At 43.4% G+C, this 26,393-nt stretch overlaps 1 protein-coding gene across 1 annotated transcript in view; it reads left to right on the forward strand.

Moving 5' to 3' along the window:
- The first annotated feature begins 5,477 nt into the window (after positions 1-5,477).
- The window catches only part of LOC137321995 (beta/gamma crystallin domain-containing protein 1-like), a 213,302-nt gene continuing 192,386 nt past the window's right edge, over positions 5,478-26,393 (forward strand). Inside the window, exon 1 of the mRNA XM_067984965.1 lies at positions 5,478-5,995. Within this exon, the coding sequence (XP_067841066.1) occupies positions 5,754-5,995 (242 nt within the window). The 5' untranslated portion in view covers positions 5,478-5,753. The remainder of the gene's footprint in view (positions 5,996-26,393) is intronic.

Below are 26,393 nucleotides of genomic sequence, written 5' to 3' on the forward strand. Positions count from 1 at the left end.
GTCTTTACCAAGGAAGAAGATGCTGCCACAGTCTCAGTAAAGGAAGATAAGATACTGGATGGGCTAAAAATTGATAAAGAAGAGGTACATGAAAAGCTGGCTGTACTTAAAGTAGTTAAGTCACCCGATCCGAATGAGATGCACCCTAGGTTGCTGAGGGAAGTAAGAGAGGAAATTGCGGAGGTACTGGCCATAATCTTCAAACATCCGTAGATACGGGGGTGGTGCCAGAGGACTGGAGAATTACAAATGTTACACCCTTGTTCAAAAAAGGGTGTAAGGATAAATCCAGCCACTATAGGCCAGTCAGTTTAACCTCAGTGGTGGGGAAACTTATAGAAACAATAATATGGGACAGAATTAACAGACACTTCGACGAGGGTGGATTGATTAGGGAAAGCCAGCACAGATTTGTTAAAGGCAAATCATATTTAACTAACCTGATAAGAGTTTTTAGATGAGTTAACAGAGTGGGTGGATGAGGGCAATGCAGGTGATGTGGTGGAAATGGACTTTCAAAGGCGTTTGATAAAGCACCGCATGGTAGGCTTATCATCAAGATTGTGGCCCATGGAATAAAGGGGGCAGTAGGAACAGGGATACAGAATTGGCTAAGGGACAGGAAACAGAGAGTAGTGGTGAACGGTTGTTTTTCGGACTGGAGGGAGGTGTTCAGTGGTGTTCCCCAGGGGTCAGTGCTGGGACCACAGCTTTTCTTGATATATATTACTGACTTGGACTTGGGTGTACAGGGCACAATTTCAAAATTTGCAGATGACACAAAACTTGGAAGGTAGTGAACAGTGAGGAGTATAGTGATGGACTTCTAGAGGATATGGACAGGTTGGTGGCATGGGCAGACACGTGGCAGATTAAGTTTAATGCAGAAAAATGCGAAGTGATACATTTTGGTAGGAAGAACGAGAAGAGGCAAAATAAACTAGAGGGCACAACTCTAAAAGGGGCACAGGAACACAGAGATCTGGGGATATATGTGCACAAATCATTGAAGGTGACAGAGCAGGTTCATAAAGTGGTTTAAAAAGCATATGGGATCCTAGACTTTATAATTAGAGCCATAGAGTACAAAAGTATGGAAGTCATGATGAACCTTTATAAAACACTGGTTCGGCCACAACTGGAATATTGTGTCCAGTTCTGGGCACTGCACTTCAGGAAAGATGTGAAGGGTGAAGAAGAGATTTACTAGAATGATTCCAGGGATGAGGGACTTTAGTTACGTGGACAGACTGGAGAAGCTGGGGTTGTTCTCCTTGGAACAGAGATGGCTGCGAGGAGATTTGATAGAGGTATTCAAAATCATGAAGGGTCTAGACAGAGTAGATAGAGAGAAACTGTTCTCTTTTGGCGGAAGGGTCAAGGACCAGTGGATATAGATTTAAGGTAATTGGCAAAAGAACCAAAGGTGATATGAGGAAAAACTTTTTACACAATGAGTGGTTAGAATCTGGAATGCACTGCCCGAGAGGGTGGTGGGAGCAGGTTCCATCATGGCTTTCAAAAGGGAACTGGATAAATACTTGAAAGGAAAAAAATTGCAGGGCTACGGGGAAAGGGCGGGGGAGCGGGACTAGCTGGATTGCTCTTGCATAGAGCCGGCACGGACTCGACGGGCCGAATGCCTCCTTCCGTGCTGTAACCTTTCTATGATTCTATGAAAAGGTGCACAGAAAACTAGGAGAGACAAATAGCAACAGAATAAAGAGTAGTGTAGAAAGAGCAGGAATTAGATAGAGGAAAAAAGCAAAACAGACTAGCATGATGTTGGCATGCATGTGTGTTAATGCGAGGAGTGTTATAAATAAGGTTGACATGCTGCAGGCACAAGTTGCTACATGGGGTTATGTTACAGTGGCTATAATGGAGACCTGGCTTAAATATGGGCAGGAATGGGAACTAAACATTCCTGGCTACAATATTTGTTGAAATGGGCAGAAACATGGCAGATGCAATTTAATGCGGATAAGTTGGGATGAACAACTTGGAGAGGCAGTATAATCTAAATGGTACTATTTTGAGAGCAGAGAGACCTGGGGGTGCATATTCACAAATCTTTGAAGGTGGCAGGGCAAATTGATCGGGTGGTTAAGAAAGCCTTTGGGCTATTAATTTGTAAACAGCGGCAATGAATACAAAAACAAGGAAGTCATGCTAAACCTTCACTAATCACTGGTTAGGCCTCAGCTGGAGTAGTGTGCACAATTCTGGGCACCACTCTTTAGGAAGGATGTTAAGGCCTTGGAGAGGGTACAGAGGAGGTTTACCAGGGATGAGGGACTTCAGTTATGTGGAGAGATTGGAGAAGCTGGGATTTTTCTCCTTAGAGCATAGAAGGTTAAGCAGAGATTTAATAGAGGTATTCAAAATAATGAGTTGTTTTGATAGAGCAAGTAGGGAGAATCTGTTTCCACTGGCAAGTGGGTCAGTAATCAGAGGTCAGAGATTTAAAATAATTGGCAAAAGAGCTAGAAGGAAATGAGGAGAAATGTTTTCACACAGAGGGCTGTTAAGACCTCATTGTCAGTCACAGTATTCCATTCCACACTGATGTGTTGTGCAGTTCTGCTTCAAGGCTAGGAATCGAAGAGAAAAATGCAGATTGGTGACATGAAATGTTTACATAGTTATTCACGGTGCTTCAATAGTTTGCTGTTTTTTTTAAATAGCATATTCAATGAGGACAAGTTTGGAATGTTGATTGTTGCTCTGCATTGGTGACTGATACATTTTGTTTACAAACGCAATTGCTGAAAGGGTGGTGGAAGCAGATTCCATAGGAACGTTCAAAAGGCAATTGTACTTGTACTTGAGGAGGTCTAATTTGCAGGGTTATGGGGAAAAAGCTGGGGTATGGGACTAAATTGGACAGCTTTTTCACAGAGCCCGCACAGGCATGATGGGCTGAATGGCCACCTTCTGTGCTGTAAGATTCTATGTTCACACCTCACTATGGGAGACTTGGGTGACGTATCGCCTAAAACAAAAGCAAAAAATGCTGGAAACACTCAGAAGGTCAGGCAGCAACTATGGAGAGAAGAGGAGTTACCATTTCGGGTGGGAATCTTTCATGAAAATGCCAGTTCTGTAAATCTCAAGAAATATCAGTACATGCTCATGTTGATGAGTTACAGCTAACACATCCTGGCCAATATTTATCCCTCAGCCACCATCACTAATAATGATTATCTGGTCATTATCACATTTCTGCTTGTGGGACCCTGCTGTGCGCAAATTGGTTGCTGTGTTTCCTACACTACAACAGTGACTATACTTCAAAAATACTTCATTTGCTGTAAAGTGCTTTGGGACGTCCTGGGATCATGAAAGGCGCTAGCTATATAAAAGCAAGTTCTTTATTTTTTGACATGCAGGGCAACATTGAGCATTATTACACCCGGCAGGGGAATCTTATCATTATATATATAAAAATAAAATATATATTACATATATATTTATTTACTATACACACAGATCAACATTTACCATCACAGCACAAGAAATTGCATAGGGAAACTAGACTGATTTTCTCTTCTAAACAAGTCCATAAATAGTGTATGACTCTTGGGAGAAAAATTTGTCCTAAATGATTATGTTATTAAAAGACAAAACTGACTAATGAAGCAGTGTGATTGACCATGTAGACATTTCATGTCACCAAACTGTATTTTTTTCTTAGACCTCTAGCCTTGGGGCAGTACTGCACAACACATGAGCATGGAATGGAATAATGTAACTGACAATTATTTAATATCATATCTGCTATTCTAATCTAGGTGGAAGGATTTTTAAAATCCACTATACACTGCAATATTTTAAAAGTTTAAAGTGACCACTTGCCGTTTGCTGAAGACGGGGCTGTTCTGTTCAGATGAAGGTTTGAGGTCAGAGCATAGTTACAGATAAGAAAGGCCATTCAGCCCATCTTAATTCTTCTATCAAGACAAAGCCTAACATTCCCCATTGTAAAATCCAATTGTTTCTGAAATGATTGCAGGATTTTTGCCTGTACTACTCTATTCCATCACTGTTTGTGTGAAGAATGTTCTGATATCAGTATTAAAGTTACCTTTTACTAGTTTGAAGGTGTGTTACTGAATTCTAACTCTGCAGTTTAGTTTAAAAGGAGTATTCTGGGTTAACTTTTTCTAACAGTCTTAAATACCTCTATAAAACCACCTCTCAAATGCTTCATATCCAGGCTGGAAAGCCCACGTCAGCCAGTCTTTCCTCATAACTCAGACCTCTGATACCGGGGATCAGCCTTGTAACTCTTCTCTTCACTAGGTCCAATCCCTGAATGTCTCTAATATAAAAAACAGAAAATACTGGAAATACCCAGCAAGTCAGGCAGCATCTGTGGAGAAAGAAGTATTTCCAGCATTTTTTGTTTTTGCTTCAGATTTCCAGCATCCGCAGTATTTTGCTTTTGATTCCAGTGTTTAATTCACGGCCCCTTCTTTTCCTGGAATGCCCACCTTGAAGAAGTTCTGCTTTTCTCTCTGACAGGATTTCCATTTGTCTCTTTTGCTTCATTCACCTATTTCTTTCTCCACAGATGCTGCCTGACTTGCTGAGTATTTCCAGCATTTTCTGTTTTTATTTCAGATCTCCAGCATTCGCAGTACTTTGCTTTTGATTCCTTGATTTTTTTTTCAAAAAATATACTTTATTCATAAAATTTGTAGCAAAACATACAATACAGTTGTCATATCACATTCCAAAACGTACACAATACAGATTATACAATTTGAAGGTTAAATCAAGTACAGTTCAATGAACACGTTGTACATAATTACAGTTCATGACACTCTGGGGTGTCTCATTGCATTATACTCAGTACGGATTATTATTACAGATTCATTACTGGTACATTACAGCAATTTGAATTTTACATTCTGGGGGGGGGGGTTCCCTGATTGCAGCCCCTCCGTATACAATGGCAGGAAGGCTCTAAATGGTTGCCTTTCCCCTTGAATGTCCCTCTTGTTTCTTGGTGGCCAGAACTGGACACAATATTCAAGGTGCAGCCTGACTAGAGCAGAGTTTGATCGTCACCTCCTCTGACTTGTACTCTAATGTTTTGATGGTGTAGTTGGACATCCTGTTGGATTGTTGCTCTGCACTGGTGACTGATGTTTATTGTTTACTGAGACTCCTGGGTCTCTTTCAGTTTTATCCTTAAGCTATTTAAACACTTTACTGGATTATTCAAAAGTGGAATAAATATTTGACCCTTCTGGGGGATGCTGTCCTCTTGAGTTTGAGCCAAGGGAAAGGGATTAGAATAATAAAGAAAAAACCTGTTGGATCTTCGTTATTTTACCGTTTGGACATTTGGTGGCGGTACTTTGCAAGTAATAACGAGGCTGAGCCAACTTAACGTGTACAAGATCTGTTGATATAGAACATTTGAAAACTGCATTTCAGGGAGCTACCAGAAATTGGAAAGTTGGCAAATTGATGTATTTTTTTCCCCCCTTCCAGATGAATGATGTCGCAATGCCTGTTTGAACAGCAGTCAATTGTAGGGGTTGGCCGTGAAGTCATGAAGAGAGAATGAAGTGAGCGAGGCTCTTTCTCAATCCGTTTTGTTGCAGCAGACCTGCGGGCGATGATACAGTGCAGCTCCAGTTTGTAGCTGATCGTCCGGTTGGAGCGGCTCGGGCGCTCGGGCTCTTCCTCGGCCAAACCCTTGCACATCCAGCCGCCACTGGACTCGATCGCTGGCGGCAATGGAGAGGTCGGCGGGTGGGACGACGCAGGCGGAGAAGCAGCAGAGAGGGTTTAAAAAGAAAATCAGCAGGGTCTTCCAGCGCAGCAAGTCGTGCAACGACCAGGACGGCGAACATGCCCAGACTGTCGCCAAGGGGCCGAGCGGCCGGAGCCCTGACTCGCAAGCTGTCGGCAGCGGGAAGAAGAAAAGTTGGGGATCCTGGCGGCAGAAGAAAAAATCCAACGAGCAGAGAACCGACATGTAAATTCATTTCTTCTTACCCTTTTTATTTTAACTGGGGCTTCATCGGGGAGAATCCTTTTATATTTATATTTATATATATATTCTTCTAACTCATAGCCGTTTAATCCCGTGAAGTTGTTTTTTTTTACTTCTAATATATGGACAGTCGCTTAACATAAAACAGGCGGGTTGATTGGAATGACCCGATCACTGGATCAATAATAATAAATATCCGATCATTCTCAGCCCTGGCCGCATTAAGTGAATGTTTGCAGGTTATAACTCGGATAGTGCACTGTAAGTAAAGTGTTTGAGACATGTATCCATAGGATTCCCTGGCATTGCAATATAAAGTTCGCAGCAGTGTCAGATGTAATTTTATCTACGCAGGTGGGTTGATGAAATCTTGAAATTCCCTCTTCACCTCCTGCCGCTCAAAAATATGGGATTTACAAACAGGCAAAGTTTAGGTTCATTCCTATCCAAACTGCGATTAATGTAAGAACTGCACATTGTCTCTCCCTCTTCCCCCCTCCAAAAAAAAAACCCCACAGTAAACCTAATTACTGAAGAGATAACAGACGACTTTTCATTCATGACAGCGCAATATAAATTGTTGGACATAATGAATCATGTTTAGACAGTGAGGTCCAGCAGGCTCGGTTCTCACCCGAAGTAATTGCTGATGTGGAGATGCCGGTGATGGACTGGGGTTGACAATTGTAAACAATTTTACAACACCAAGTTATAGTCCAGCAATTTTATTTTAAATTCATTTGCCTGAGGAAGGAGAAAATCTCCGAAAGCTTGTGAATTTAAAATAAAATTGCTGGACTATAACTTGGTGTTGTAAAATTGTTTACAAGAAGTAATTGCTGGTGTTGATCGATGGGTGGAACTGCGCTGTTGGCATCACTACTGAAAGGGAAATCAATGAACTTCACCACACTGCACCGACTCGATCAATTTCTAGAACAGAAGGGATGTTGCAATTTACAAAAAAAAACATTTTTTTCCAAAGGGGTGGGGACTGGGATCTGGAAGCTGTTTTTCTATCGATGTGACCAACTATTACTCTCTTCATTATTTGTGTTGATCTTTCCACATTTCTGTGAGGGGTGGATTTTTATACTTACATTTTATTATCATTTGTTGCATTAAAGTGTAGAGACACAAAGGGCCACATTGAGAAAAAAACAGGGCTGCAAAATGAATAATCCTTCATGATGGAAGTAGTTTGCAATTCCTTTTATTTTCTAACTTTTCTTTTATTGAGAAGAGGACATAAAAGGGTGTTGATGTCAATTGGAGTAAAACATGCTTGGTGCTTACAGTGTACAGCAGCAAATTGTTAGTTTACGTCACCCCTTGCAGTAAGATGTACTTCACTGGAGCGTAAGAGCTTGGTGGGGTGTATAATTGGACACAAGTTGCTCACCATCTTCCATCCATTAAAATGACGAGCAAGGCGCTCGATTTTGCCAAGCTCTTACACCCCAGTGGTGAAGAGGAAAATCTGCTCCAAAGGGTCAACAATACTGGGAAATATCAAAAACACAAATACAAATAGCAAAAGTAGGACTGGGGAATGCACATGAGAGGAATCCATATAGTTAGACCTATTAGATTACAAATTTACAATTTTTGTGTTTTTGAAGTTGCTTAGATACAGATTTTGCCCTTTTGACAAGTGGTGGTCAGAAAGAAACAAATATTGTCGAATGAAGTATATGTCATTGAAATATCATTTTCATCTTCACTTAGATGGAGCAGAAGCACTGAACATATTCAAATGTATGCTTGTATGTCAAATCTGTCACCTTTAATAGCAACACCTTTTATAAAGAGAGAAAAACTTGCATTTATATAGTGCCTTTCATGACCTCAGGACATCCCAAAGCACGTCACAACCAATGAAGTACTTTCAAAGTGTAGTAGTCATTGTTGTAATGTAGGAAAATATAGAGAACATAACAATCCTTTGTAAAGTAATTGCACTGAATCTATATTAGCACTGATCCTAAGAGACTCTACAGAATATATTACCAAAGCATTAGGGCCATTAACTAATCTTTAGTAGCAGGTTTGGATAGGACAGTAAATGTAAAACTGCCCCACAGAGCTCCACAGCACTAGGTCTAGACTTCTAAACCTGTCCAATGCATAGGACTCAATAGGACCCCATATAAGGTAGATTTTCTGAGTTCTTACCCACCACCAGCTCTTCATCAGAAAATTCAGATTTTCCGATTTGCGCTGGTGGCAGGCTAGTGCTCAGAAAATCTACCCCATAGGTTAATAACAAACTCCAATAGAAAAGCATAAAATTGGGGTCAAGTCTATAAAACATGATGGTCTGTAGCACTGGGTCAAGATATATACATGTGTCACGTAGACCTCAATAACACTTCAGTCCCGGTCTGTAAACCTGTCTTCTGGAGGTCATGAAAATACAGTTAGGCTTATAGCTTGTGAAGCTCTGTAAAATTGAGTCTAAGTCTATGAAACTCCACCATGGACTGAACCTTCATAAACCTGGGTCGAGGTGTGTAAACTACCTATAAGAGTTGTATAGGACTTGTTCTTGGTCTATAAATCCACCTGTTGGAGAACTTTAGGAATTGGTCACTTGATCTAGGTCTATGATAGTTGTTTTCTAACTTTCTATGTGGCAGACTCCCTGCAAATGTTGAAACAGTGCTGGTGGATTCCCTTAACAAATATTGAGACACTCCCTAACTTCTGAAAGAATGTGAACTAGCAAAAGAAAACAGTGCTATTATTGCAGCAAACTTGTATTACAGTATTAGTATACAGCAATAGAAACAGCAGGCTGGTAAGTCAACAAATACATTTTTAAGAAACAGAAATCTGATGACATATGAAGACTAATTTGATGATTTTATGGATCCCTTTGCAAATTCCCAGGATCTGGGGACCACACTTTGAAAAGCTTTGGTCTGTACAGTGCTTCCTATGGAGATCCATAGGTCTAGATATAGCTCTAGTTACGGCTCTAATTTCATTTCCCCCCAGCTGCTGCTGTTGATGGCAGCCCCACTTGTAGCAATAATGCTGTAAGTCAAATGAGGCAACCCTGCTGCCTAAGAATAAAGCAAAATACCACAGATGCTGGATATCGGGAACAAAAATAGACATGGCAGATCAGTCAGTCCCTGGAGAGAAAAGACAAGATTATCTTTCGTGTGTGAACCCTTCTTGAGAACTATCGCTTAAGGCAGTGCAGAGAATTACCTCAAGAGGTGGTTTTCAGTACCCAACCAGAGTTAGTACACCAAAGGAGGAATGTAAACAGCTGCTGCCAGTGGTGACGGACACCACTGTCTGCCATTTTATCTGGCTGCGGATGTGAGGAATGCTCAGTCTGTTTGTATAAGGATGTGACTTTTGAACTGCTGAGCAATATGGGCCAACTACTACCACTGGGAAAGTCCCAGGGCAAGTTGCATTTTGAGTTTTTAACAACTGTGCGGGCAAGGTTATGGATGTACCATTGTTTTGGTATTGAAGGGCTGCACAGAATCTCCCATTCCATGTGAATTGGCAAATTCTAGAGTACCAGCAGCCAAGGCAAACACAAGCTCTTGTCCTTGAAGGGATTTTGTATTTCGTAAATGTGGCATTGCTGCATAACTCTGGATCTAAATCCGTAAAAGTGCCCGTGGATCTGAATAGCTCTGTACAAAGGTCTATAAAACTGCCATTAACAGCTCCATTGCACTGTACATAGATTGACACAACTGCCTCCTGTAGCTCCATCGGTTCCAGGTCTATATAACTGCCCATGGAGCTTCGTAGACATCATTGTAGATCAATAAATCTGTCCAAAGGACTGCATCCTAATCCATAAAACTGTCCACAGAACTGGATCTAGGTTCCATAGATTGTGTTTTTGGTCCATAACATTGCACCAACGAGATCCATAGCACTGGGTTTACGTTTTTTATATGGCTGCAATAGCAGCTAGTTATGCAGCTGATAAAAGAGTATAAGGTAAATGTCTGACTGATCTCTACAACAATGGGTGCCTTGCATGGCTGTAGCAGGATTGTGCAAGAGTGTAAAACACTTTTGAATTGGAGTCGTTTTAGTTCAGAAACTAGGAGATGTTTCTGACCTGGCCATGACCTAGCTCACAATTTTTCCATTGCTAAATCCAGCTCTGTTATTTTGGCGACAGCACCTCCTTCCTGTTCTACTCACCTCAGCCTCCCACCCAGCTAGACAACAGAGGAGAAGCGCTGGAGGAGGATGGTATGCTAAACTGTGTCAAAGGCTGCAGAGGGGTCAAGGAGGATGAGGTGGGATAATGCACAATGGTCAGAGTCACAGAGAATGTCATTCGTGACTTCAATTAGGGCCATTTTGTGGGAGAGGCAGAAACCAGATTAGATGGGTACTGCTCTGGGAGGTGGTGACAACATCTTCCAAGACCTCAGTGAGGAAAGGAAACTCTGAGATGGGACAATAGTTAGCGAGAACAGAAGGCATTTTCTTTGAGGAGGAGGAGGTGATGACTGGTTTTAAAATGGGGGAGACAGTGCCTGAGGAGAGGAAACCATTTACAATATTAGCTAGCACGGAGGCCAGGAAGGGAAGTTGGATGGCTTTGATTTTAGTGGAAATGTAGTCGAAGGAGCAGGAGAGGGTATGGGGAAGATGGGAAAGAAACTAGAGGGAGACAGGGCTTCAGAGCTAGGATGGAGGGACTGGGGGGAGGTTTGGCTTGGTGGGTATGGGGAGGGTGGACGCAGCAGAGGCCGCTAACAGATGGGCTCTTCCTTCATGATGAAGAAATCCATGAGCTCCTCACACTCGTTATTAGCTGTGAGAGTTGAGACATCTCCTTAGATCCTTCTCCCTTGCCCCTTCCACCCTCACCCCCCACAACAAGTGCAAGGAACTTCTTTATCGCTAAGATTGAGAGCATCCGATCAGCTGCCTCTATTGAATCGTCCCTTCCCCTTGCCCTACCAACCCTAGTTTCCCCCTGCCCTAGACCTGAACCACATCTTTCTCTAGTTTCTCTCCTATCTCCTCTCATGCCCTCTCCGAGCTCATCTTGACCGTGGGACCCACCTCCTGCTCTCTCGACCCTATTCCCACTAAACTGCTGACCACCCAACTTCCCTACCTGGCCCCCATGCTAGCTGACATTGTGAAAGGTTCCCTCTCCTCAGGCACTGTCTCCCTCCCCTTCAAATCTGCTTTCATAACCCCCCTTCATCTCAAAAAAACCACCCTTGACCTTAGTCCTTGCAAACTACCACCCCATCCCCAACCTCCCTTTCCTCTCCAAAGTCCTTGAACGCCTTCCAAATCTGTGCCCAGCTTTCCCGCAACTCCATGTTTGAATCTCTCCAATCAGGTTTCCACCCTGCCACAGTGCTGAAACAGACCTAATCAAAGTCATTGTGAACGTGGTAAACTATCCCTCCTCATCCTCTCGACCTGTCTGCAGCCTTTGACAAGGTCGACCACACCATCCTCCTCCAACGTTTCTCTTCCGTTGTCTGGTCTGAGTGGGACTGCCCTTGCCAGGTTTTTTTTTATTCGTTCATGGAATGTGGGCATCGCTGGCAAGGCCAGCATTTATTGCCCATCCCTAATTGCCCTTGAGAAAGTGGTGGTGAGCCGCCTTCTTGAACCGCTGCAGTCCATGTGGTGAAGGTTCTCCCACAGTGCTGTTAGGAAGGGAGTTCCAGTATTTTGACCCAGTGACGATAAAAGGAACGGTGATATATGTTCCCATGTGCCTGCTGCCCTTGTCCTTTTAGGTGGTAGAGGTCACGGGTTTGGGAGGTTCTGTCGAAGAAACCTTGGCGAGTTGCTGCTGAGCATCCTGTAGATGGTACACACTGCAGCCACAGTGCGCCATTGGTGAGGGGAGTGAATGTTTAGGGTGGTGGATGGGGTGCCAATCAAGCGGACTGCTTTGTCCTGGACAAAAGGTTCCACTCTTACCTATCCTGTCATAGTCAGAGAATCTCCTGCAATGGCTTCAGTTCCTGCCCCCGCACCATTACCTCTGGAGTCCCCCAAGGATCTATCCTTGGCCCCCTCCTATTTCTCATCAACATGCTGCCCCTCAGGGACTTCGTCTGAAGACATGAAGTCAGGATCCACATGTACACAGACGACACCCAGCTCTACCTCACCACCACCTCTCTTGTCCCCTCCACTGCTGCTGTATTGTCAGCCTGCTTGTCCGACATCCAGTCCTGGATGAGCAGCAATTTCCTCCACTAAAATATTGTGAAGACTGAAGCCATTGTCTTCAGCTCCAGCCACAAACTCCGTTCCCTAGCCACCGACACCCTCCCCGTCCCCTGCCACCATCTCAGGCTGAACCAGACTATTGGCAACCTCAGCATTCTATATGACCCTGAGCTGAGTTTCCGACACCATATCCTCTCCATCATAAAGACCAACTACTTCTACCTCCGTAACAGTGCCTGCCTCCACTCCTGTCTCAGCTCGTCTTCCACTGAAACCCTCATCCATGCTTTTGTCACCTCCAGACCTGATGACCACAGTGCTATCCTGGCCGGCCTCCCACCTTCCCATTATCTTCAGCTCATCTAAAGGTATGTTGCCCATATCCAATCCCATGCCAAGTCTTGCAAACCCAGCTGACTTTTATCAGTTCCTGGTCCCCAAATGCCTCAAATTTTAAAAATTATAATCCTTGTGTTTAAACCTCTGTAATCTTTTCCAGCTCTACAACCCTCCCCCTCAGAACTCTCAGTCTCCACTGATCGCCTTCTCCTATCACCCCATCATTGACAGCCATGCCGTCAGCTACCGAGATCCCAGTCTCCAGAATTACTTCCCAAGCCCCTCCACCTCTCCACTGCCCTCTTTGACCCACCTTAAAACCCAACTCTTTGAACAGGCTTTTGGTCACCCCTCCTAATATCTGTTCCTTTGACTCAATTGGGTGCCTCGGTTTGCTATATAAAGACAAGTTGTTGTCGCTATCCATCCCCCAGTGTTTTGTGTGTCCACGAGTCTGCTGGGATATGGGGCTAGGTTCAGTAGTGTGACTATCAGGAGAGCTGGTTCATAGGTGCCAATTTCTTGGAATCGAAGCTAAAATAAGGCCCATATAAAAACAGCTTAAACTCCCTAAAAGTGGATCTATCCCATTGAAATAGGCTGTGATGCAAACTCACTCAGTCTTAGTGACAATGGCTGTATTTAATGTTTAAGAACCTGAATAGCACTCACAACAGAAGATGACAGCACGGTTAGTTGCACACAAGTAAAACTCTGGCGACTGTCAGGGTTCTCCCCAGCTGTACAGGAGAGAAGAAACTTCCCCTCCTTTTACTTTTGTTTTTATTTTTTTAAAACAATTTTTGAACCCTTTCTCCCCTCCTGACCTAAAGGCTCCAACTCTTGCTGGGATAGAATTGCTGACAGCCCTCTGGTTTATCCTTCAAGTGGCCTCTGTTAATGTTTGAGTCCAATGTATGTATGGGTGTTGGCAGGCTATTCGACTGTACAGCATATTGCAACAGAGCCTGATCCTGTCCTTATCTGAGGTTCATGCGTGGCCAGCAATCAGGAGTGGGAACTCTGGCTGATTTTTCACCTCCTTAGCGCAGGGATCTGTGACCATTTGTAACCTCCTAACTGCTGCCCAGCTGAGATCAGCTAATTCAGCTCAGTAATCAAACTTGGGAACTTCTCGTCCGTTTGGCTCAGTACATTCACCCACTAAATCAGTGGCGATGTTCCTCTTGTGCTTTGTCACTTAGGGATGTGCTGGGGTGGGATACATGCTTAGGAACACAGGAATTGCTGGATGAAAAAAGACCGAAGTCAACATAAGAACACAAGAAACAGGAGCAGGAGTAGGCCATCCGGCCCCTCGAGCCTGCTCCGCCATTCAACAAGATCATGGCTGATCTTCTACCTCAACACCATTTTCCTGTACCATCCCATATCCCTTGATGTCTTTAATATCTAGAAATCTATCAATCTCTGTTTTGAATGTACTCAATGACTGAGCCTCCACAGCCCTCTGGGGTAGAGAATTCCAAAGATTCACCACCCTCTGAGTGAAGAAATTTCTCCTCATCTCAGTCCTAAATGGCCTACCCCTTATTCTGAGGCCGTGACCCCTGGTTCTAGATTCCTCAGCCAGGGGAAACATCCTCCCTGCATCTATCCTGTCGAACCCTGTAGAATTTTGTATGTTTCAATGAGATCACCTCTCATTCTTCTAAACTCGAGAGAATATAGGCCTAGTCTACTCAATTTCTCCTCATATGACAATCCCGCCATCCCAGGAATCAGTCTGGTGAAGCTTCGTTGCACTCCCTCTATGGCAAGTATATCCTTTCTTAGGTAAGGAGACCAGAATTATACACAATACTCCAGGCGAGGTCTCACCAAGGCCCTATATAATTGCAGTAAGACATCTTTACTCCTGTACTCAAATCCTCTTATAATAAAGGCCAACATACCATTTGCCTTCCTAATTGTTTGCTGCACCTGCATGTTAGCTTTCAGTGACTCATGTACAAGGACACCCAGTTCCCTTTGAACATCAACATTTCCCAATCTCTTACCATTTAAAAAATACTCTGCATTTCTGTTTTACTACCAAAGTGGATAACTTCACATTTGTCCACATTATATTCCATCTGCCATGTTCTTGCCCACTCACTTAGCCTGTCTATATCCCCTTGAAGCCTCTTTGCATCCTCCTCACAACTCACATTCCCACCTAGTTTTGTGTCATCAGCAAACTCGGAAATATTACATTTGGTCCCCTCATCCAAATCATTGATATAGAATGTGAATAGCTGGGGCCCAAGCACCGATCCACTAGTCATAGTCTGCCAACCTAGTTCGCCTTCTATCATCCTGATACTCATATGATACAACAATAATGGAGTTGTTGACTGATCACAGCAATCAAACTCTATCAATTATTCTACAACAGACCCAGACATGATGCGAGGAAGACCCCAGTGGTGGAGAGTTTTGGGAACCATAGATCCAGTCACCTGTTTCTCCCAAGCATGCTACACTTACCATGTGTCAAGGCTCAAATTACTCACATAATGTATCCCAAAATGTTATTAAGTTAGCCTTGAAATTGTGACTGTTGGACTTCTGATTAACAAGTTAGTTTAAACTTGTCAAACAGCTAGACTGTGGCTAATTTGCACATGAAGTTGCTGTGTATGCAAATGAACTAAATTTGTAACAATGAAAACATAGTTCGACCAAGTATTTGGCTATGGAAGGCTGTAGAAATTTAACAGGAGACAGAAAGCTGATGCGGTGCAGGTGGTGCCTATGAATTTGTGTTTATGGTGGAGTGGGAGAGTTGAATCAGGTCAGGCATCTGTGTGGGAGGGTTTGGCTGGCAACAAAAGTTATAGAAACAAAAATGAGGAGGAAAAATATTGCGCTTGAGGGATAAGTAAAGGAGTTTATTCTGTCAGCTTGAAGCAGGGAAAGAGGAGTGCCTTGGCAGAGTCAGAAGTAAAATAAAAGCCTGGATGAAAATATCAAGGAGCACAAAAAAGAGGGAGGATCAATGTATTAAGAGCAAGAAAGGGAAAAACAGAAACTGAAGAGATAAAGAGAATAAAATGTGATCATTTTTCTGCAAGGAGAGACAAGGGAAATAAAAAAGTCTGATTGAGCTCAATTCATTTTTATGTTGCAATTTCATTATTATCTTTGTGCATGGTACAGCAAAGGGGAGAACAATTTTCTCTTATTGCTCTGTACTGGTGACATTGCACACATAGCAGGAAGGTTTGCTCTGTTCACTGTGTCCAGTAAAATCATAAATCTGAAATATAAACAGAAAATGCTGGAAATACTCTGCAAGTCAGGCAGCATCTGTGGGAAAAGAAACAGAGTTAATGTTTCAGGCCGAAGACCTTTCGAAAGGTGGGTATCCCATTGTTGACACCTTAGCAGTGCTGGGTATCGGGAATGCCAATGTGTTCCTATTGTCCAGCAAATTGATCGATTGGCTCATTGCACTGGGCAAGGGAGGAAAATTTAAAAGTAAATTATATTTTTAAAAATTTTGCTGTGCTGTAACAGGCACCACAGCTATTCTTTCCAAACCCATCTTGGCTCGCCAACCCTAATTGGGTGTATTCCAAATGGTTTGATCAAGTGACATTGGATCACATGACATTTGATGCGGATGGGGCACACGTGAGTGTGCTGGGGTGAGTAAATCTGAAATTCTGCAGTGCTGATGTCCATCTGCTGACTGGGTAAGACCCTGTTATCAGCAATGCTTTTTTGATAGTCTCTTGAGGAGGATATTATCATTACCCCACCAAGAGAGGTAAGGAATCCAAAAGACCAAAGGTCATCCACCGTCTGAGAGACCCTCTGCCCTGTTCGTAAACGTGTGTTGCTTTTTAAATTCTCAAGAAACATGGGTTGATCAAATGATCTTTAACCAAGAGACTGACGTGCTTTGCCTTGAGTAGGAGTTTCTCAGCCTCACTCACTGAGCAGAGAAAGGAAGCATCCTATGAAATACAAGAATCTACGAAACTGATTCTTCAGAGTGCACGGATTGGCTGATTGTCACAGAACACTGGCTCTTTCTCTGTTATTATCCCTGCCCAGGGCTGCTGTTCATTTTTCCCCTATTCTTTCTGCTGCGTTGGATTTATGCTTTACTTTGATTTCATTTGCTGAGCAGCCTCTCGTTCTCTTTTATTTACTGTTCAACTGTTGGATAGTTATTTCTCCCTCACCCTCCCCAATGCAGCAGAAGTCTCTGGGGGTGCCGATTGCAAAGGGCACTTCAAGGGAATTCAGTGAGTGACTGACTCTTGGGAGTGAGTCTGGGGAACCCATTTCCTGAGCTGTTTTTGAGTTATTGCTGAACTTACTTTCTCTGCTAAGGGAGAACCTTCCACTGTTCCAAATCCTTTTACCCTCACATTCCCTATGTTTCTCTCACATTCCCTATTTTGTCCCTCACGTTCCCTGTATTTTTTCATTTCCCACTTCTCACGGTTGCTGCCCTTTTGCCCATCAACCCGGCCCTGCCCCTCTCCCTTCCTGTCAATCACTTGTCCCCATGTGACTGACCTGGCCCAATTCCCTTCTCAGGACTCCGCGTGGGTAATTTAAATTGAGAGGAGAATTGGAATGCTGCAAGGTTGAAGGTTAATTTTTCAGCTTTCAATTCATGCCCTCCTGGGCAAGACCTTTCCCGCCTTCTCGAATATCGGCTGGATTTTACCGACTTTTTGGGGATATTTCCCGGGTTATTTTCGCTCTCAAGTCTTCGCAGGAACAAAGCTCTGCTCTTCTTCCGGATTGCTATCAGCAGTGCCTGGGAGAGCAACCCTCAATTCCGGAAGACTCCCGAACAATCCAGAAGGGTTGGCAACCCTACGCCCATTTGAGGCGGATAACTCCATTTAGCGCAAATACCATCGGGACCAGATGGTTTCCATCCCAGGGTTTTAAAGGAAGTAGGTGAGCAGATTCCAGATGCCCTAACTATAATCTTTCAAAGTTCTCTAGATTCAGGAACTGTCCCTCTCGATTGGAAAATTGCACATGTCACTCCGCTTTTTAAGAAAGGAGAGAGAGGGAAACCAGGGAATTATAGATCAGTTAGCCTAACATCTGTTGTGGGGAAAATGCTGGCGTCTATAATTAAGGATAGGGTGACTGAACACCTCGAGAATTTTCAGTTAATCAGGGAGAGCCAGCATGGATTTGTGAAAGGTAGGTCGTGCCTGACAAACCTGATTGAATTTTTTGAAGAGGTGACTAAAGTAGTGGACAGGGGAATGTCAATGGATGTTATTTATATGGACTTCCAGAAGGCATTTGATAAGGTTCCACATAAGAGACTATTAGCTAAGATAGAAGCCCATAGAATCGAGGGAAAAGTACGGACTTGGTTAGGAAGTTGGCTGAGCGAAAGGCGACAGAGAGTAGGGATAATGGGTAAGTATTCACATTGGCAGGATGTGACTAGTGGAGTCCCGCAGGGATCTGTCTTGGGGCCTCAATTATTCACAATATTTATTAACGACTTAGATGAAGGCATAGAAAGTCTCATATCTAAGTTTGCCGATGACACAAAGATTGGTGGCATTGTAAGCAGTGTAGATGGAAACATAAAATTACAAAGCGATATTGATAGATTAGGTGAATGGGCAAAACTGTGGCAGATGGAATTCAATGTAGACAAATGTGAGGTCATCCACTTTGGATCAAAAAAGGATAGAACAGGGTACTTTCTAAATGGTAAAAAGTTAAAAACAGTGGATGTCCAAAGGGACTTAGGGGTTCAGGTACATAGATTATTGAAGTATCATGAACAGGTGCAGAAAATAATCAATAAGGCTAATGAAATGCTGGCCTTTATATCTAGAGGACTGGAGTACAAGGGGGCAGAAGTTATGCTGCAGCTATACAAAACCCTGGTTAGACTGCACCTGGAGTACTGTGAGCAGTTCTGGGCACCGCACCTTCGGAAGGACATATTGGCCTTGGAGGGAGTGCAGCATAGGTTTACTAGAATGATACCCGGACTTCAAGGATTAAGTTACGAGGAGAGATTACACAAATTGGGGTTGTATTCTCTGGAGTTTCGAAGGTTAAGGGGTGATCTGATCGAAGTTTATAAGTTATTAAGGGGAATGGATAGGGTGGATAGAGAGAAACTATTTCTCGGAGTAGGGGGCACAGTCTAAAAATTAGAGCCAGACCTTTCAGGAGTGAGATTAGTAAACATTTCTGCACACAAAAGGTGGTAGAAGTTTGGAACTCTCTTCCGCAAACGGCAATTGATACTAGCTCAATTGCTAAATTTAAATGTGAGATAGATAGCTTTTTGGCAACGAAAGGTATTAAGGGATATGGGCCAAAGGCAGGTATATGGAGTTAGATCACAGATCAGCCATGATCTTATCAAATGGCGGAGCAGGCACGAGGGGCTGAATGGCCTACTCCTGTTCCTATGTTCCTATGTTCCTAATTATACAACTGAGCCTGTCCCCAAAAGATGTGTCTGGGTCATCGTTTGCTGGGAAGGGACTCCACCAGGTCAGAAATTCTGCCTTTCTGTTTTGTGTTCTCTTGGCCCACTTACTGCTCTCTCTCCGCTGTTTGTGTTTGGTTGTCCTGTATCTGAACACAACATTTTATTGGTTTGGAAGGTTTGACAAAAAGATTGGTCATGGTTCATACTCAGAAAAGATGGTGGATCCTAGTTTGGGGAACACATAGGAACATTAGGAATAGGAGTAGGTAATTCAGCCCCTCGGGCTTGGTCCGCCATTCAGTTAGATCATGGCTGATCTGTACCACAATCTTTGCTCCATGTCCTTCAATACCCTTACCTCTATCGACCTCAATCTGTAAAGCTCCAATTTTCCCAGCATCCACAGCATTTTGGGGGAGGGAGTTCCAGATTTCTACTATTGTACCATGCGATGAAAGATATCACCACAGAAAAGGCTCTGGGGCTGCTACTGTAAGGAGTATTGGCGTAGTCTGCTGTCAGTTTCTTGTTTGTTTAGGACAGATAATTCATTTTGCAGGACTAGAGCATTTTGGAATTAAAAGTACTTAGAGGCTAGGACTTGTTATTATAAAACTATTAACTTTTTAGAACACTTATATATTTCAATTAATTATAAATTTAGATAGGGAAAGTGAAGGTCTGTCTATGTAGCACAGAGCCCTGCAGAGAAATATGATTTAATTTAGGACATAAGAAGATAAGGTAGTTTTTCAGAAATGAGAAGGTTGAGAGTAGGATTAATACAAAATACACCAGACATGTTTTAGGAGTTTGACGTTTGTGGTAATTTCAAAGTGGATGTGAGAAAAACTTGAAAATAATCCTTTTCAAGCACAAGCAGCCTAGCTCCTTCTGAGAGCTAGCAAGTTTCCTGTAAAGTTTATCTTGAATGTTCTAGCAAATGATCCCTTTAATTGGCTTTCCGAGTGACAAGGTGTTCCTACCTGGCATGGTGCCTCCTAACTGACATGTACTGTCTTGCCTGGAGTTTATTTGCCATTTTGCTGTCCACACAATGGATATCTCACAAGTATGAAGATTGGGAAAAAAAGTATGAGTTCCCTTATTTGAAATAATAGTGCTGCAGAATACACTTAAAGATCCACTTAAAGGCGGTTTTACCTTGATAATTTGCCCTCGGCTATAGCCATGTAGCACTGCCTCTGTCTACAGTGTCAAGGAGGTGACTCCTATGCCTCAAATGGCCAGGAGTGAATTTTCATGTCCTGAGAGTTGGTATCCGGGGCAGCACTAAATGCAGACCTCTGTCCCTATTGGTTCTCTTGTACACCCCATGAGGACCAGTGACTCACCACAAACAAATTGGGTCGAGCAGTGTGTGCAGGTTGTGGCTTTCCTAGTGCCTGGACAACATAAAAATGTTATAAGTGCTGTCAGCAGGACAAGGAATCCCTGTCACTCACAGACTTGCACAGCTCTCAAGAATTCAATTAGAATGCAAGAAGTTGCATTCTCCACCTCCCCCTCTCATTGTAATAATCAAACACTCCTCCAGCAAACCTGTGGGATCCTTGCCAATCAGAGAAGGTATTGCACTAGGAGTTGCTCAAACCCTCAACATATCACTCTCCTCCACCCCACCCCACAACTGAAGGGAGCCTAGGGCCATCCAGGAAAGAGCAGTTCCCAGCACTCCAGCCATCTTCCAAATTGCTATAGGGTCCATGCAATGTCAAACCAGTATCCAATCAGCCTCCTGTCTTACTCTCTCCCAACATGCTCAATCTGAGCCCCTTACTAATAAATTGCTTCAGGCCTGTCAGTGAACAATACCACCAAAGTTTACTAAACTGTGTCAGACCTGCACTGTGGTATTGGGGTGTTGGGGAGGGGGGGGTGCGGGCGGGGGGATAGATATCTCCTCTTCCAGGCAGACTTCCGCCCCTCCATACCGGCACATTTTCCTGGGATGGGACTCAATGCATGACAGACTCCTGGTGGGATTCCAAGAGGGAACCCGCTAGTGCGAGTGAGGAAGCTCCAGTGGTGGTGTACGGAGGATGCCACTGCAGCACAAGAAAAGGCAGAGAGGGACCATAAAGGGGCCTTCAGCGGCTAAGTGTCCGGGGCCGACTGGAGGGAGACGAAGGTGCTGCAAGGCCTTCCCCCCTCCATAGGGAAAACTTTGGGCTTTTACTGCCACCTCCTGGGACCTACTGCCACTTTCCACATAGCAGCCCCGGGAAGTAGTGATAACCAGGGCGTAAGGGAGGGAAATCTGCTGAGAACCCAGGCCTTGCCCAGCACCACTTACATGTGGCAAGCAGGGAAGGAATGGGCAGCGCTGGTGTAGTGTGGGGGGGTGGGGGTGGGAATGAAATCCCAGTGGGGATGCTGAGGCAGTAGTAGGCCTCACCGCCTGAATTTTCAGACATTCTCCACTAATTTTGGGTGGGATTGCAGAGGAGAGTTTTCCCCCCAACATGTATTCTGGAATGCACCGTAACCTGAGAAAGCATATCCATATTTTGGAACTCAATATGAAAGTGTAAAATGAAAAAAGAAAATTAACTGAGATTTTACCCAGACCTGTGCATTCTTGACGTGAACAGTGTATCTTATCAGAGATATTGGGCCACAGGTGTTCTTTCTCTCAAACAAAAGACCATTACAACTTATTTATGCCTGCAGTGCCAGTGAGGCCTTAATCCACTGTCAGTGTTGAAGTATTCTGCCTTTATCACACCACGCAGGCTGCAGGCAAAGAATGCAAAGTAAAGCCAAGATAATCTGTATTGAATATTCCATCTTTCCTACAAAGAGAAAAAAATGTTTTCAATAAAAAAGTAAACCAAAAGCAGGCCAAGAAGGGTTGTTTTTGTTAGCTGGATGCACTTGGGATGTTGTAAACATTACTTTCTGTTTCATTCTCTTTGTATTACACTACAAAAAATGACTGGTCACAGTCAACTGTGACTATTATTTAACAAGGAAATAATTTGAACCTAAAACGTTCAATATATCAGATCATAACAGCAGTAACTAACATCTCCAGATGGCTATTACTAATTCTTTATTAGTGATACAAACTAGGCAGGTCCCAGGGTCAGTCCCTAATCTGATCTCAGGTAGGCAATCTGTGGTGATACTGCAGTTGGTCCCTGTCTCCAAACTAAGGAAGGGGGAAAATAAATCAGCGAGGGATCTGCACCTCCTTATTATCCTTTCACTATCGCTGGAAAGTGCGCATAGGGACTTTGGATAAGGACTGAATCAGATATGGCTGTGATTCCCTTCATGTGTTTGAACAGCCTGCTGATACTCATTGTCAAGGCACACTGTTAGCTTTTACGCTTATTTCTAGTTTAGTTTGAGACATTCAATGAAACACTCCACACACCTCAATCCCCCTGAGGTCAAGTTTTATTTTTCATATGTAGATTCCACAATAATACAACTCACACACTAAACGAGTGCAAACTATTCATTATTAAAGAGATTCTACAAAGTAATATTTATTGTAATATTCATACAATATTATAGTTGTATAGTAAGATTTTTCACCTAACAGGCTGTGACCGCAAACTAACAAGCCTGGGAGGCACCAGAAGATGTTCCACCTTGGCTGTAGCTGTCAGCTTTCTTTCCCGGGGCGCACTCTAACCTAAGCTGCAAACTGTCTGTGTGTAAAGCCCAAGAAGGTACAGCCTACGTGACTGTTGTCACGTCTGTCAATCAGATCATTCTGAAAGACAATTACCGAATAAAACATATGAGGATTAATGAACGGATAAAGGCCTCCTAACAAACTTCGGGAGTGTTTTTCTCCTATCAATTAAGACATTCCTTTGGCAGTTGTAATCTTGCAACGTTGCCTTTGTGTGTTACCATTTACACAAAAAGGTTATGTTCCCACAATTAGGTGTTGTGCTTCAAACCTTAATTGGAGCTATAATTCCTTAATTTGTCGGTCACATCATATGGCCTTGGGATACTCTGTTCCCTAGCCATCGACTCCATCCCTCTCTCTGGTCACTGTCTGAGATTGAACCAGATCGTTCGCAAACTGAGCTGAGCTTCTGACCCCATATCCTGTCCATCACCAAGACCGCCTACTTCCATCTCTGTAACATCGCCCGTCTCCAGCCCTGCCTCAGCTCATCTGCTGCTGATATCCTCATCCATGCCTTTGTTACCTCCCGACTCGACTATTCAAATGCTCTCCTGGCCTCCCACTTTGCACCCTCCGTAAACTTGAGCTCATCCAAAACTCTGCTGCCAGTATCCTAACTCGCGCCAAATCCTGTTCACCCATCACCCCTGTACTCGCTGATCTACATTGGCTCCCGGTTCAGCAACGCCTCAATTTTAAAATTCTCATCCTTGTTTTCAAATCGCTTCATGGCCTCGCCCCTCCCTATCTCTAACCTCCTCCAGCCCTACAACCCTCCGAGACCTCTGCACTCCTTCTGGCCTCTTGCACAGCCCCGATTTTCATTGCTCCACCATTGGCGGCTGCTTAGGCTCTAAACTCTGGAATTCCCTCCCTAAATCTCTCTGCCTCTCTACCCCTCTCTCCTTTAAGAAGCTCCTTAAAACCTACTTATTGTCACCTGTCCTAATATCTCCCTATGTGGCTTGGTGTAAAATTTTGTTTGATAACACTCGTGAAGCGCCGTGGGATGTTTTACTATCCCAGGCGCTATATAAATGCAAGTTGTTGTTGTAGATAGTAGAATGATATTTATGTCTCATCAATCTGCCTCTCCCTGTTACATTAAAGCTTGCAGGCATCTGACCATCATAAAAGATGTCAGAGTCTCCTATACAGCTGGAGAGATAAATAGCCTTCAAGATGCCGGTCTGTCAACACCCACGCTGAGTTCTAAGCTAGGTTCGTTCTAAGCTTGTTATGTTAGCACAAGGTCTGTTAATTAGCCTGGCAGTGCCATGAGGTCATTCAAGTTACTGGACACAGCTGCTTTAATTTAGAATACACAAGTCTCTATATTAAACATACATGTATATAAAATAATGCAAGCCTGTGTTATGATTATACTTTTATTCTAAATCTAATTTATTTTTATGACTACCATTTCATATTAAATCTGATCTTCTACCATCACACATGAATAATAGTCATTTTAGCAAGGTACTGGAGGGCTGCCAGTGTCTGTGGAACTATACCCCAAGAAGAATCAGTGCTGGCAGGGTGGGAGTGCAGAGCATGAAGGGGAGAAACAAGGGTAGTGATTGGCAGTGGACACCGTATATATGTTATTTTACAAGTGAAAGATGTCACTTTGCAAATTAGTTAAAAGAGACTACATCAACCATCCATATTTTACTGCCACTCGTATAAGAAACTCCTGGAATTTCCATGGGACTCCTGTCGATCTCCTGCTGTAACTTTGGCAGGATAGCGGCAGAAATCCTGGAGATTGAGTGTTTACTTCGTTTCTCCAGGGTTTCTGCTGATCTTCAGCCAAAATTACAGCGGAAGACCAGGGAATCCCCGTGGAAATTCCACTCATTAGGAATGGACAGTGATACAAATATGACAACATTTCAGTATCACTCACACTATATATACTAATATTATAGATAGGCTGGTTAGTTGCTGGGTGTGTCATATATCAAATCTAGAACCGTAGAATGGTTACAGCACAGAAGGAAGCCATTCGGCCCATCGAGCCCATGTCGGCTCTTTGTAAGAGCAGCCCAGTTAGTCACATTCCCCCGTTCTTTCCCCATAGTCGTGCAAATTTTTTCCCTTCAAGTATTTATCCAATTCCCTTTTGAAAGCCACGATTGAATCTGCTTCCACCACCCTTTCAGGAAGTGCATTCCAGATCATAACCTGGACAGTCAAGATTCTCGAGAGTGCTTGGCTACTCTCATTGATCTGATGATTTTGAATATTGATTATATCTGTGTGAGAAAGAAGTCACACAGTCAGCATTAGAGATAAATCCTGGATAGCAGCATGAGTCTATCCAGTTCATGCTGCTCAGGTGTAAATTTATCATGAAATGAGCATGAAAATATTTGTGTGTGAGCTGGGGAGAGAAGTGGGGATGAGAGGGAGACTGCTGCTGAATCTTGACTGTCCCTATCTAAGTTACCAGAGATTAGCTTACTGGGGCCGACTGGGAAAGGGCACTGGCATTAAGTAAAGATGTTAACTGGAAATAACCCACTCAGAAAGGTTGGCAAAGGAGAGATCTGCTGGGATTGATCCCCTGTCCACCCACCCAGGCTATTCCCCTTCTATGATATTCATTCTCTCATTGACTAAAGGAGGGGATTGAAATAAACGAGTACTGTATGAAATGTGGAACATATGACTTGTGATTCAGTTGGGTGGATAAAAGATATTACTGTAGGGTCTGTTTAGAAACAGCCCAATTTTTCCATAATTAAATATTTTAGCACCATTGAATGTTGTGGAACTTGCTCCCACAAGGAGTAGTTGAGGCAAATATCATAGAGGCATTCAAGGGGAAGCTAAATAAACACACAAGGGGGAAAGAAATGGAAGGGTATGCTGATAGAGTTAAATGAAGAGGAGTGGGAGAAGGCTCCTGTGGAGCATAAACGCTGGCATAGAACAGTTGGGCTGAATGGCCTGTTCCTGTGCTGTAGACTCGAAGTATCTCGATGTCTGTGGAACTCAATGTATTAGGGTCGAACATCATAGCTTGTGATGTGTCGGGCATTGTTTGCCAGCAATGATGGCTTGCCTCCAAGGCAGGAACCGTGAGCTTGCTCAGTCCGCCTTCGGAGAAATTGAAAGAGTTCACGTGTGCAAGACACAAAAATCCAATTCAGATCACAAGGGGATATATTGTCACACCCTTGGGTCACACTTTGTACAAGTAGATATAGGGTAGTGGGAATTAACTTCCATAAAAGGTAAACTGCTCAGACCGCTTACGGAGCGACAGACACCAATGAACCCGAGAAGGTATCGACAGCAGACCTGAAGCTGCAGTGAGTATGTTTCTGTACTTTGTACTCTCTGGGCTTATGGTGCTGGATAGAAGCTGAAGTGACTAATTGCATTTCAGACTCTTAACTGCCAATTGGGAGAGCAGGTTTTCATTAAATTCTCCTAACTAGGCTGCATCCAGATTTTTGACACTGTTAGCCATTTATTTGGTGGAGGTAGTTCTAACAGAAACAATCCCACAATATGAGGTATGTTCTTGCGTTCCAAATTCTGCCAGCTTACGCTGCTGGGTGGACTTCGAGATTGTGGCAACACCAGAACAACTTCAGTTACCCAGATTTTGCTCAAGTGTAGGTGCTGTGAAGTTGAGTTTATAACTTTACAATGCAGGCCGTGGATCTTCACCAATGCTGACGGATGGTCCAGTCAGA

The sequence above is a fragment of the Heptranchias perlo genome, chromosome 5 (assembly GCF_035084215.1).
Source record: "Heptranchias perlo isolate sHepPer1 chromosome 5, sHepPer1.hap1, whole genome shotgun sequence".
In the NCBI taxonomy this organism is placed as follows: Eukaryota; Metazoa; Chordata; class Chondrichthyes; order Hexanchiformes; family Hexanchidae; genus Heptranchias; species Heptranchias perlo.